At 38.9% G+C, this 14,330-nt stretch overlaps 1 protein-coding gene across 1 annotated transcript; it reads right to left on the reverse strand.

The window, feature by feature from the left end:
• Positions 1-4,627: 4,627 nt before the first annotated feature.
• Positions 4,628-11,171, reverse strand: LOC127754471 (protein-tyrosine-phosphatase PTP1-like). The gene is made up of 9 exons (XM_052280019.1): positions 10,899-11,171; positions 9,145-9,235; positions 8,967-9,049; positions 8,675-8,815; positions 7,517-7,642; positions 5,992-6,134; positions 5,768-5,909; positions 5,256-5,339; positions 4,628-5,114 (listed from the first exon to the last, which is right to left on the reverse strand). The coding sequence occupies exons 2-8, from the start codon at positions 9,149-9,151 to the stop codon at positions 5,268-5,270; spliced, it is 714 nt and encodes a 237-aa protein (XP_052135979.1). The 5' UTR covers positions 9,152-9,235; positions 10,899-11,171; the 3' UTR covers positions 4,628-5,114; positions 5,256-5,267.
• Between the last annotated feature and the right edge of the window lie 3,159 nt (positions 11,172-14,330).

Consider the following 14,330-nt stretch of genomic DNA (forward strand, 5'->3'; position numbering starts at 1 on the left):
CGGGGAGCCGCAAACGATGCCAACCACAGAGCAGAAACGACTCATCTTCATGATCTGATCACAAAGAACTCAAAAACTATACCGTGTGATGATGCGGACGAGATCCTATCTGACCATGGACGAACACGAGAGGTTGGCCATGGAGAGCATGCAAAATGATCATAAAAACAGCTCGGATCGATTATATCAAGAACCAGGAATAATAATTCCAAGAACGTGTTTATATGTTCAGAGATGAACATCGAAGGAGGAAAAATGGAGCAGATAGCAAAAAGGAGGAAGCGATTGAAGAGGCGATTTAATGTAGAGCAACAGGGTGGTGGCAAAAAAGTCTACTCAGTAAAGAATTCGAAAAATTAAATCCAGGTTTATTATATGTGTTCTTCTCTCTTATTAGTTTAATGGTTGACTGCTGGTGTATCAGGCAGAGAACAGGACATGGTCAACACCCCCCCCCCCCCCCCCCCCAAACACACACACACATATCAGATCTGCTCTATTTTTCTCCTGAATAAAAATATATGAGTAGATCGAGCATACTTCTCTGATCATTTCCAGTTTTGGTTAGTCATATGCCAGAAGAGCTAGCTAAGTATGCACTGCTGAAAAAAAATTGTACTACCCATGGCATGTTTCTAAGCAAAACAAAGGTACACATACTAGATTGCGAAAGAGTGCATACTAGATTTAGAAAAATCGAAGAAACCTTTTGTTTTCCCCGTGAAAACCACGCCTGCGGATTGGTGAATTCTTCGGGATTAGTGCTTCGACACCCCCTCTAGGATTTGTGAAGCCTAGATCTTACCTCTCTCTGAGCGGGGGCGGCGAAGCTTGTGGTCAAAGCGACGGCAAAGATTGTCGGACGAGGGGTGCGGCGCGGTGGAGATAGCTACACTTGTGTAGGAAGGTGGGGATATGATGGAGTGGACAACTTGATGGTAGGTGGGGTAGGAGACGGTGGTGGGGACCGAGGAAGGAGGCGGTGGTGGGACCGAGGAAGGAGGCGGTGGTGGGACCGAGGAAGGAGGCGGTGGTGGGGACCGAGGAAGGGTGTGCGTTACAGTTAATAGGCATGCGCCGAATGCTTGGTAGGGTAACGATTAAGTAAAAAATAATATTAAATATTTTTTACTTGAATGATATTAAATGTTTGAGAAAGGGCCGGCGGTCACATAAATGAAAAACCTTATTACAATCAATGATGAAATCTACCTCCGAGATTATGATGAAACATTAATGGTGGAGGATGCTTTGCCGCACCTTACCTCTCTCCAAACAGGGGCGGCAAAGCTCATGGTCTAGGCGATGGCAAGGACAACTGGACGAGGGGTGCTGCGTGATGGAGATAGCAACACTTTGTTTGGGAAGGTGAGGATATAGTGGCATGGACAACTTGATGATAAGTGTCTATAAGGTGAGAGTTGGGTAAGAGGTCACGGTGAGGGTCTGAGGAAGGACGGGCAATACATTTAATAGTCACGTGCCAAATGCTTGGTAAGGCAACAATTAAGGTGAAAAAAATGTGACATTAAATGTTTGAGACACATAAATGAAAACCTTGTTACAATTAATGATCAAATATACTTCAAAGATTACAATGAAACATTATTCACGGGGGATGTTTCGTTGCATCTAAATGCACCAAATATTAATAGCGAAAGATGCTTTGCCACATATAAATGCACAAAATGTATGTTATGTTCCCACTTATTAAACACAGTTGAATTCTTTTATGAAAAAATAGTGAAGTCGATACAACTAGCATCAACTATCCGACACAATTTTAGTTTGAATTCCAAATCTGATCCACACATTAAGAAAAAAATAAATCCAGTTTATGAGTAGTAATGTGGTTGTAGGAAATGATATGTGGTGGATTGCCAAGGGTGGAATAGGGGAGGGGGGTTGTTGTCAAAAAGGAAATCAATTGCATTAAAAAACAACGATTTTTATGGTGATGAGATAATGATTATTAAAGACTTATATTTATAGATAAAATGTAACAAAAGTTCTAAGCATGCTATATTCCATATTCTCATATCATTTTAAGGTGATGGAAGTAAGTTCCCCAATTCTAATCATTTTTATTGGTGGAACATTTTCTTTGATACAATAATTAGATAGCTAGATTATCTATTATACAAACTAGTTGCAATGAACCCAATGATCGTGGAAATCAGTTTGATTTGTCCACTGAATCAACACAGAATTTGAAGGTTCGTATTAATTAATTGTAAAATTTTATATGGGTATGGAAATAAAAATACAGATGGGTAAATTTTATTTTTAGCTAACCTTTCCTTTTCTGCTTGTACTAAATTCCTATATCCATTGTACATGATTCTATAGACTCACATCAACTTCCAGCAATTGTAAGTACTCTTTTAATTTTAAAGAAAAATTAGGATTGTTTCATGATGTGCATTCTAAGAAAATAATAACAATTTTCATATCACAAAATTGCCTATTAACATTCTAACTTTAGAATTGTGCTCTTTATGGTAAATGATGTCTAAAATGAAATAAATTAACACCTTCCCGTTCATCATCCTGTATTCCAGTTCGGTGCTAAATGAGACAAATCAGAAATCATTCAACCAATTTAGTAATCTCATTATGTGAAATGCACTAGTTCACAATTTAGAATTAAATACAACCCATAATTGAAATGTTCCTGTAAATATTCATCACCAAGAAACAATTCCTAAAAGTTAAAGCGCTGCCATTGTATCATCTATGCATTTTATTGGAGCTTTGTTGTAATTTAAATCTACATACAATTTACTTGATTTGGATGAAACATTTAGCTAAAGAAAATATTTTCTTTTTTGCTTCAAAGTCTTGAGGAAATATAAAATGTTTACATTCTAAAATAAGTATAAGAGTTTATAAAAATAAATCCAGTAGGTCTATGTATACTGTATTTATGGAAAGTACCCAATAGGATGGATGCTATTAAATATTAAATAATGTACTGATAGCCAAGATTAGCACTTCGGAAGAAGAATGAAAATAATGTGCATGTGCCAACCTTGTGAAACATTGAGTGAAATTAGCACATTTCTTACACACGCAAATTAAAAACCATGTTGTTTTGCCACCCATTGTTTGTTGAATTGGCTGGGTGTGGATAATGAAATTAGAGGAGAAAAGCAAAGAAGATCCCTAAGTTTATTCCATTATTCCAAAGTAGTATATATGGAACCTTATGACTTCTCCTAATTTATATTTGCACTAACATGCACACCATGCATCTCATTGTTCTTTCATCCATAGTAGGTTACTTAATTCTTTGCTTGAGAAGCACCTGCAGTACTGTGCTAGCTAGCTTTTGATTACTTATACCAGGGAAAATAAACTAGGTAGGGATCAATAGGGAATTATTCCCATGTGCTTTTCACAGTCAATGGACTTAGTTATTAAATAAGCGTCATCATGTTTGTATTACTTGCCTAAACACATCTTGTGATGTGATGTACTCCCTTCGTGAAGGTACTCTCACCTTTTCACGAAGAATTCATTATAAATTTTGCACCCCCTGATCTGAACGGAACCTTTCACATTATGAGCAGAAGTCAAATGCTAGATTAATTTCCCCTTTTGCACAATTTGAATGTCAAATATTTTTTTACTGGCAATCTAATCTAGTAGTTTGCTTCTCGTCAACTGTTAGACAAAATGGACAGTGGGTCTAATTAATTAAATACCTTGAGTTTTTTCCTGTCTTTGTTAATCTTCAACTCGCATAATGACGTTTTAGCTTAAGTGACCGCCATAGCTTAAAATTTTACATGCTGGATTACATCACTGCCTTTTAACTCAGGGGACTGGTAAAATAATGAGCAAAACAATGTGCATGTGCTGCTCCTTTGCAGAAGCCGCCCTCTGGAACGTCTCATTGATTAAATTTAATTACCCCTAAAATAAACCTCATTATATCTCCATTCACTGTGCATTACTTGAACGACCTTGGCAATTTTTGTACATACTCCTACAAACATTAGAAAGTCGCTCCTGTGATATGGGCATGTAAGCATGTGTTTGATTTATAAGATGAACAGGTGAGTCTACTTTTGAATGAAGGTATTTGGTTAGAGAACAGGTGGAACGGGATCATTCTTGAAATCAAATATTCTTAGAAACTAGTAGACCAATCTAACTTGTTTTTCTCTTTCGTTAACATATAGACTATCCATCCCCTCGCTCATAATAAACGGTTAGCCAGTACAAGGTAGGGAATATCCATAGATGAGTACATTCACGGTGATGGTTTTGTGTGTATATATGTCTTTCTTTAATACACAAATTAGTAACATGTCCGCGCATTGCAATACGACCATACCACTTAGAATAGGGACGTCAATCTAGCGTAAAGCACAGGATCCAATGGTTTTCTTTTCGGTCTTTGCGTTTTCGTACTAATTACGGCGTTTAGATGGTAATTTTTTCTTTTCACCTCTGAAAAACTCGTGTTCTTTTTTGCGTTGGGCTGGAGCCTGGAACCCCACTAGCCCATTCCGCTACCGTCCATTGCCAGATAACAACAAAATCATTTCCAGATGTGTGATGCCATTCTGCTTGGCAACACCGGTTTCAACTCCTCAACCCCCAGAAAAAGACAGTCGTAGAGATAGAAGAGAGCATCATCAAGAAGTGGCTGCATTTGCAGTAGCAACAGCCGTTTCAATCTTCTCCAGACATTTGACCTCACACACACACAAACAAATGTGGGCAGCGTCACTACAGCTTGGAAAGTGACAAAAGCTGAGTCTTAAACCTTCCGAAAAATTTCATCATCACATGCATGATGCGTCTACTGCTAACAGACAATCACAAAGTTAGGTGTGGGTGGGCAGGAGAATCACCACTGCAAATTCCAAACCTTGTAGCAGCATCATCAGCATCGGATACAGAGCCAGGCACAAGCATAATAACCTGGGATACACGTGGTTATTGGTGTGGAGAAGTTAGAGAAAGCTTCCTGCTGAAGCATGAATTTTTCAGTCTTCATGCTGTACATCATCAGTATACATGAATGCTGTTAACTAGGCTTAAAGAATTGAGGGAGTTGAGGGGTGACAATCTGTCAGAAATACCCGGGGCACTGATTGTTCCTGCAGAGGAGAAGATATGCAACGAGAATTGAGACATGCAATATTTCGAGATTACTGATGCAAACAAGCATATGTTTGTACGGCTTGTGATACCACGTAATGGATAGTGCGTATAGTAAGGTCCTCGTGCAAGAAACATACCATAGAAATGATTCAGTGTTTTGAATTTGATAGCAGATCGTTCAGCTCATCGACAATTGCGGTATAGCAAAACTTGTATTGATCCTGCAGAGTAAAATGTTGAATTAGGACAGTATCTGCAGTGATCGTTGTTCTGTGCTACTCTTAGGTAGTCTCAGGAACTGTTATTTCCATGGATAATATTCTGACAATCCAACTAAAGCACATCTGTAATCCGGAAAACCCAACTAAGCCTTAAAGACAAGAAAGTCATAGATTGCTGCTTTCTGCATACTGTCCTTACAAAGCAAAAGATCAACGGAGCACCATATTTTGTTTTAAAAAATAAAGGCTAAGCGTCAGATTTAGAGTACAGTTGTCACTTTTCACGAGTCACATGTTCACTAACTGCAGTTCATAAAATAAATAACATAATACTTCTTCTATGATACATATTACTCCACTATACAGAAACTATTGTCAAATTCAGAGGATTTTGTAGCAGAGGCAGAGAAATAAAGAGCCACCCGTACCTCTGTTTGGACCATTCCAGGTCGCTGGGATCTAAATTTTTTGACAGTTTCAGAAAGATCCTTAGCAGACATGTCACCAAGTAAAATCCTCTCTATAGTGTTGTGGATGGTGATATAAGCACCAGTTCTCCCAATACCTGCACTGCATAAAGAAAAAACAATAGTATTGAGTTTGTGTAGAGGGGTAGGTGCACATGGAAGAATGTCATTAATTTGAATCAAACCTGCAATGTGCGACTATTGGATGCTCTTTTGGAATGCCATATAATCTTTTCAAAATTTGTCGTACAGAAGCACTGTTATATGGCACCCCATGGTCAGGCCAGTCAGAATACAGAATGTGGAGAACATGGCGAATTGTAGGTGACTGCAATGTCAGAAATTAGCAGTCAGGAGATACTCTGGTCATAACTCTTCAGCATAGCAATGGAACTTTTCTTATGATGATATCTTAAGGAGATAGAGAGGGAAGCAAACATGGAGGAAGAAGTACAGAAGGAGAAAACATGGAAGCAATGAGAAGAAAAAAAAAGTGAGAAAATAAGATGGGTTGCTTGTTTCCAGCTACAGAATATGCAACACACGTAGCAGTAGGAAGCTTGATAATATATTCAACTAAAGGTAAATACAACTTGTATGCCATGGATAATTTGTCGTCTCACTCAGAAAATTTAAACACGAGCATCCTAAGGGCCTGCTTGTAAGTTTGGTAAATATTTACACCTGACAAAATATTACAGTTGTAATTTCCTATGCAGTAACACCCCCTCAACATGACTGTTTACCTTGTAAAATACTGTTTGGGAACTAAGCAGTACTTTGCATGCATCGAGCACAGATCTTGAGCAAATTTGACTGTGTATTGCCCAACTGCTTTAGAAGTGAGTACACAACAAATGTTTTAGAATCAAGGAAAGCAAATTCTGAATCTATACATGCAACAACACAACATAATTTATACTCACTGGTATAAAGTTCAGACCAAATCATTGAAAAAGCTATGCACATCCAAGGATAGAGATGATAAGGATGAGGCGTGTGCTACGCTATCAAAGGCAGAGGAAATCCACTCAGCTCTGGCAGAGGTCACCCGCATCGTCCTCTAGAGTAACTAACAGAGTAACCGCTGCTGCACCTGCTAATGGATTTGCCGCCTACTTCCAGGAGGGCTGTATCGAGAACAGACGACATGACAACTTGGATCACCAATATGAGGGGGGTGGTGGCATGGATTCAAGCTGGAGGAGGCCCACGTCGCTCATTCAAGCCAGGAGGATGTTGGGGGTTACTGTAGAAGTGGCAGTGGCAATGAGGCGAGGAGGGTGGAGCACGCTCGAGCTCAAGGCAAGCCTGAGATTTCTCAGAAAAACTGTGTGAAAAATAGTGTGACCTTCCAAGGTCATCCATTTTCCAGTTGTATGGGCCTACCTATTTCAACTTCAAGTCCAGAATGTAAAAGTTTTCTGAAGTGTTTTGCTCGTATTAGGCTAAAAACCGGACTTCCAAGCAGGCCATAACCTGGGGAAATCTCTGAGCTATAATACAAGCATATAGATGTAATTCTTCATTTGTTTAAGATATGCCGCAAAGAGGAGCTCAAATATATCCATCTACGAACAACTGTAATCTTGAAATGGATAACCTATGATGCAAAACATAAGGGTGGAATAGGCCTTGCTAGTATAACCTACCTTACACTTCACTAACAGCAACAAGAAAACATAGCTGATGGCCTTTTAAAATCTTTACCTCATTCTGCTGTACCTCCAAACCACGCAATTCTAAGGCACCGTCGCGTTTGAACTTTGTGATCTTAACACTGAATTTTCCATAATCCCTTTCTTCTCCTTCGTTCAATGGAATATACCTGTCACACTGCCATTTTTTCGAAGTTAATAATTTAATAAAATTTTATTGAAGTAATTAGTTGAAAATAGTCGGAAATTCAAGTTGTATGTCTACATCAATGAACTTAATACATTTTTTGGTATCATCCAGTAATAGACAAATAGTTATCAAAGTCATAGTCTCAAAACAATTATATCAAAAACATAAACTAAGATAGAAAATACTATCCAATCATCATACTGTAATTGTTGTGCAAGTATTTACAGTACTCATTCTGCTTTAATATTGAATCGATTACACAAGGACAATTTGTTAACACAGCAATCATCTTACATGCCATGTTATTTTCTGTACATCAATTTCAAACATGAAATAGACAACCAAAAGTAAATTGTAAATCCAAATCAGATTACACTAAGCACTTCGGCAGAAATCAAAGCATTGCAATATGAGCAGGCAGGATCAACTCATGGTTGAGATCACCATACTGCATTGGCTTTTAGCAAGTCAAAATATGCATATGTGAAGCAATCATGAGTGTATTTGGGTTAAGAATCATATAGAACCTCTGAACCTGACAGCTGTATGTGTCAATCGCAGGCATAAAGATTCAAGATCTTAATTTTCTGTTCATTTTATGTTCTCAATTGCATATGACAATCTAGGTGATGTGTATGTGCCCTCCATAGAGATGCAAGCTATTTCATCTTCCAATGGCCAGATTACATATCAATATATGATGATAACAAAACCATCTGAGATGATGCATACATGTGAGTATGTAACAGCCGCATCCAGATTTGCAACAGTCAACAAAAATTCATGCCCATTTGAACAAAGCAAAAGAGGGGGATCCATGGAGATGTGAAATTAAGACTGCAGCATGACAATGATAATGATAATGATAATAAAAATATTAAAACATGTAGGGCATAGGTGGATAAGTGGAGTTGGGGTAGCCTCAACATAATGCAGGGAAAGAGCAACCCAATAATATGTTGTAAAGTCAAGTAAATAAAACTTGGAAACTGAGAATTCAGGAGTGTACAACATTAGCACCTTAGCACCATCAAATTTAGTGACCATAACAATCACAGGACACTGGTTTTCGTAGACCATCTGCCAGAAATCCCCCAATGTCTTGACCAAGGGACCTTGAGTGGAAATGAACTTTGTATGACTTTGACCACTGCCATCAGTCTGTATATTTTATATACCACATAAATAACCTATAAGGCTATAACAAATCCAGAAGTCCCATGTCCCATCTAGGTTTGAAACATTTAGTTTTGAAAAAGATGGAAACTCGTGTATAACATAAACACCAGGAAATATGCCCCTCTGTTTTTACCTTTATATGGCTTGCATTGATGTAGCCATTGCTTGAAGGGTGATCACTTGGTGAGAGCTTTAAACATACCCGGGTTTCATCAACTAAAGAAGAGAAGTTAAGTTAAGTCAAACTAATAATACGTCATGGAGGTCCCTTGGCTAACATACAGCAGCCAACACAAGTTGATAATGCTCACATGGCATGACATCACTGTAGCGGTTTTTTTCCCTATTAGCAGGATTGGTAGCAGCAGTAAATTTTCCCGTCTGGAATGCTGACTGTATGTCCTGTGAAATATAGAACCAGATATGAACTACTCTCAGTCTTTCACAGACTTTGTAAGAAATGCAGAGCATGTTTAGACCAAAAAAAAAAAGAGTAAGATTCAAAAATTTAACCAATGCTTGCTGCCTCAAATGTTTTATTAAGGAGAAATGAGTTGCAACTTTATATCACTCAATTTCAAAAGAAATTCAGAAGATATTTCTCATACTTGATAATTAGTTTGAAAGAAATAATAATAATTGAGAAATAAATTCCAATATTTCTCAGTACATTAGGTCATCTGAACAATACATACTCCAATACATGTTTATTCTCATATACTCCCTCCGGGTTGATAATACTTGTCGTTTTGGACAAGGACACGGTCTTCAATAAACAACTTGACTATTATTTTTCATTATAATATGTATAAAAGTGTTAACAAATATATGATTTTATTAAAGTACTTTTTAAGACTAATCTATACATGTAGTCACCATATTTGAAAGATAAATATTATAAAAATGATTCATTATCAAAGATTCTAAAGTTTGACCTCACCCTTATCTAAAACGACAAGTATTATCAACCCGGAGGGAGTATATGGACGAGATTGTAGCCAGTTTTCCATTACATTGGGTTGAGTATGGATTTTGGAGTGCAATAACACAACACAAATATAGATTTGAATGAAATTGTCATAAGACTTCTCATCTTCATGAGTTTTGTTCTTCGTGCAGAAAAGAGCATCTAATCAGTTGGTTCATACAACATTTGATATGGTTGAGATGCCACCAGAAAAAATAATTCATAGTTGGTGACCATTGAGGTTACTACTCATCTCATAAAACTATAAATTTGGATAACTTGTATATGATCATTGCAAGGGGTTAGAGACATGAAGAATACAGTTATATACCCCAAGATAATATAAGAAATGGAGCATACATATCCCTAGTCCATATAGGTGATTGTTGATTGTAATATCAAGTCACAGTCGGTTCCAACAATGATGGCTTAATAGCTTTACACGGTACGCAACCCCCAAACTGAACTACTTTACTACATCAAGGTACATGTGATGCAGTAGTTAACTAAATGAGAAGAAATATGTCCAGTTTTGGTGAAGAGACCACGGGACTAGAATTACACATAAAAAGTATTACTCAAAAGTAAATATAGCCTTTTTCATCATCACATACTTATAGTTTGGGTGAAGCATAGGACTAAAAAAAAAAAACTCCACAAAACCAAAAGTATTGTTCCAGTCCATACGTATCAATTTGATCATACTGATATTGCTAAGACAACGGCCCGTGCTAGCTATCTCCCACGAGAAAGATAGATTGCAATTATCCTTTATCCCGCTGAAAAGGCACTGAAACAATGCACTCATTTCCGTATGATGCAATCACATGAATTCTCCACCCTGATGCTTTACTTCAAAGCAATGCAAGTATGCAGCAGACCAACCAAACTTGTAAGACAAAATAACACTAGTTAAGTAGTTCTCATCATACAGTTCGACTAGCTACTGAGTTCATTCCTTAATTCGACAATTCCCAAGGACGAGTAAACGACCCTAAAACTAAACCTATTGCCGAACCAGTTCGCAAATATTTTCCAACCGAGTAAACGAAATAAACGACGAACGCAAAATGGGGGGGAGTTTTTTTTTTGGTTTACCGGGAGAGCATGGAATTCCTTGGAAATGTCAATGGCAGCTGGTGGTTGCTTGAGCTTCTTCTTCAACACCTTGAGCGCCTCCTTGCAGTACTTCACCTGTTCCCGCGTGAGCACCGGCCGCGGCGCCGGATCCGCGAAGAGGACGAAAGGGTCAAACGGCGCGGGCGGAGGCGATCCAGACGAAGGGAGCCGCGAGCCGCGTGGTGTAGCCGAGGCGTTGGCTTGGCGGGGGCCGCCGCCGCCGCCGCCGCGGCCGCGGCCGCCCAGCGGCGAGTTCCCCGTGGCTGCGGCGGCGGCGGCGTCCGGGTCAGGGTCGGGGTCGAGCACGCGGCGGCGCTTGGCGGTGGGGGGCGAGGCGGGGCGGGTCGTCGGGGTCGCCGTGGCGGGCGAAGCGCGTGGTATATAAGGGCGCTTCCGCGAGGTGGGTGAGGCCGTGAGGGGAGAGGCCGGAGGCAGTTGGGATGGAATTTTCAAAGTGGACTTGACTTGGCGAGCAATCGACGTATCGTGATGGCGATGCAGCGGGGGAGAGAGAGAGACAAAGAGGGGTGGGGGAAGCAGATCCGGTCACGGAGGAGGTAATGGCGGACGCGGTGGTCGGCCGGCGGCGACGGCGGCGGCGGTGGCCGGCGATGAGGACGATTGGCAGATACTATTCGAATTTTTGAGATTTTTTTTTTTTGGTTTTGTTGTGTGTGGGTGGGGCCGTGGGGGTGGAGAAATTGGGGAGCGTCTGTTATGATTGCGAATTTGTGATTGACCGCGAACCATGTCAATAGGGTTGTCGTTAGTACAAAACAAACTTTCACGTACAATATCATATTCTCTCCGTCCCAAAATAAACCAACTCCTAAAATTTAAAATTTATTCTAAAATAAACCAACTTCTACTCTCTTACATACCATTTGTTCGCAAATCTCAAAAATTTATTCCTTCAATACCCTTTACCTACCTATTCACCAATATTACTTCCTATTCACCAATATTACTTCACAATTAATTAGAGGTATTTTGGTCACTTGTATCTTTCCTTAAACTCACCATGAAAATGGAAATATAGGGTTTGTGATTATTTATAGTGCAGAGGAAGTACAGTGTTGTTATAAATGTTAGTGATGTGTAATAAAAAATTTGATAAAGTGAAAACATTATAAGACTTAAATGCATGATTTAGATTCATAGCTACGGGATGTATCGTATCTTGTATGAGAGGTTGATTTATTTTAGGACGGAGGAAGTATGTTTAAGTAGCGGGAGGGCAGCGCGATAGACGGCACACCGGTGGGGCGATCATGTGTTGTTAGCTGCTTTCCCGTTTCCCTTCTTCTTCGTTGCCTTTTCTTTTTCTTCTTCAGTCTCGTCAAAGGGCTTGACGAGGATAGCGCGGTCCGTGCCGGTGGCAGAGGACGCCATGGTCGCAGATGGGCTTAAGCGACTCGCCGCTGGTGTGGACCGATGCGGTTGCCCACGGCCGCACATATTCGATGACGGTGGCGACAGTGGTTCATTGGTTTTTTTTTAATTCGTTAAATACTATACGTAGAGTTGCAGTTAGATATAAAGTATTATCTAGATGGATTACATATAAGAAAACCTCCCTAGCTTCGGGAACCATTTATCCAACTAATTTGTCAAACTAACTCGTGAATTGCGTTCATATTGTTTTAAATTCATCATTTATTTTGCTCAACCACTGCTTACGCAAGATGGATCTAGCCATTGTTTTGATTTCTAGTGACACAAAACATAGAACGGGGCACTAGTCTGTTTTATAGTCAATTTAATTTAAAATGAAGATAGTATATATTGACCGTTCCATCGTCAAATCAAATTGTGAACTGCAATTATAATATATGGCCGTCTCTTGCAGTCTTCAAAACAAAAGTTAATTCAAATGTAACTTGTAAGAAAGAGACGGAGCCATTTGGCAAACAAACTCCAAGAGTCCACAACTGCCCGCTCCTCGAGCGGTGAACTTTTTCTTTTTTAAAAAAAAAAAAAGAAGAGGAATGCATGCTACAGTAGACCCAGCCATTTTTCAATTCTAAACGACAAAAGACTGTTTATTAACTAGTACTACTAGTCTATTTTTAGTTATTTTAAGTCAGAAGTTAAGAGTGTTACTGAGATATAAGTCAACTACTAACTTCAAATCATCTATACTCAATGTAATAGCTAATTCATACAATAGTTGATTACTATACTATTAATACCTCGTCCTACCTATCATACACATATTACATCTTGGAGTCCGTGCTGCAACTGACTACAGATCTGTAGCCCGCTGCTTTTCTCTCTCTTCTTTTATCTCTTTAAAATATATTTATAGCTGGCTTATAGCCTGGCATCTGCTCTAACGTGTGCAAGTTGGATTTCAAACTTTCTTGGCGTCAAATTAATTCAAATTATGCGAAGTGGGGATTGCATCCTAGCTCAGCTTGTATTGATTAAGAACCTTGCGTTGAAGTTTGGTTCCTGTTCACCAAGTTTGATATCCGACCCGTTCGAGGTATCGACACGAATGCTCATACTTTTTTTGAAGTTAAATTACACCTTAAAGTAAGTGTAATAATAGACTATAAGTCAGCTATAAACTTATGTGGAGAAGATAAGAGAGAAGAAAGAAGAAAAACGGGCTACAGATTTGTAACCAGCTGCAGCACGAACTCCAAAACGTTACGTGTGTATGACATGTGGGACCAATTATTAATGATGTAGTATATATTTGTAGTTAACTATTGTATGAATTAGCTATTAGATTGGCTATAGATGACTTGAAGCTAATAGTTGTTGTCTATAGTATTAGAGCCTGTTTGGAGGAGCTTAAGATTATAAAAAGCAGCTGGTTGGAAGCCAGCTTCTGAGAATCTGGAAAAGCTAGGTTTCTGAGCTTCTGGCTTCTAGTTCATTTTCTGGATTATATAACTACAGCTTCTCATAATTTGGACCAAAAGCTAGACTGTTTGGGGGAGCTTCTGATTCTACGAGAAGCTGCAGTAGCTAGAAGCTCCCCAAACAGACCATTAAACTTGTTCTTATGGCTGTGTTTGATACAGGAGTTCCCAACTCCCCCTCTCGTTTTCCACGCGCACGCTTTTCAAACTACTAAACGGTGTATTTTTTGCAAAAAGTTTATATACAAAAGTTGCTTAAAAATCATATTAATCCATTTTTGGAAAAAAAAAGCTAATACTTAATTAATCACGCGCTAACGGACCGCTCCGTTTTCCATGTGTGGGTGATGGGTTCCCAACACCCACCACCGAACACAGCCTATATTTGCAAAAATAAGTATAGGTAGAAATCAGATTTTGTACAACTTGCTAAATAGTTATGCTTTGTTACGGATAAATATAAATTGCCCACATGATAGTATTGTTTAGAATATACTTCGTCTATTTCATATTGATCATTATATAAATTTTTATCAAA

The sequence above is a fragment of the Oryza glaberrima genome, chromosome 11 (assembly GCF_000147395.1).
Source record: "Oryza glaberrima chromosome 11, OglaRS2, whole genome shotgun sequence".
In the NCBI taxonomy this organism is placed as follows: domain Eukaryota; kingdom Viridiplantae; phylum Streptophyta; class Magnoliopsida; order Poales; family Poaceae; genus Oryza; species Oryza glaberrima.

What these genes read in the sequence shown, in the direction of transcription:
- LOC127754471 (XM_052280019.1), bottom strand. An exon ending in CTAAATTTGATGGTGCTAAG is followed by an intron (nt 7,643 to 8,674) that starts GTGCTAATGTTG and finishes AAAAAATGGCAG; the next exon opens with TGTGACAGGTATATTCCATT. An exon ending in CTGGAATGGTCCAAACAGAG is followed by an intron (nt 5,340 to 5,767) that starts GTACGGGTGGCT and finishes TTTACTCTGCAG; the next exon opens with GATCAATACAAGTTTTGCTA.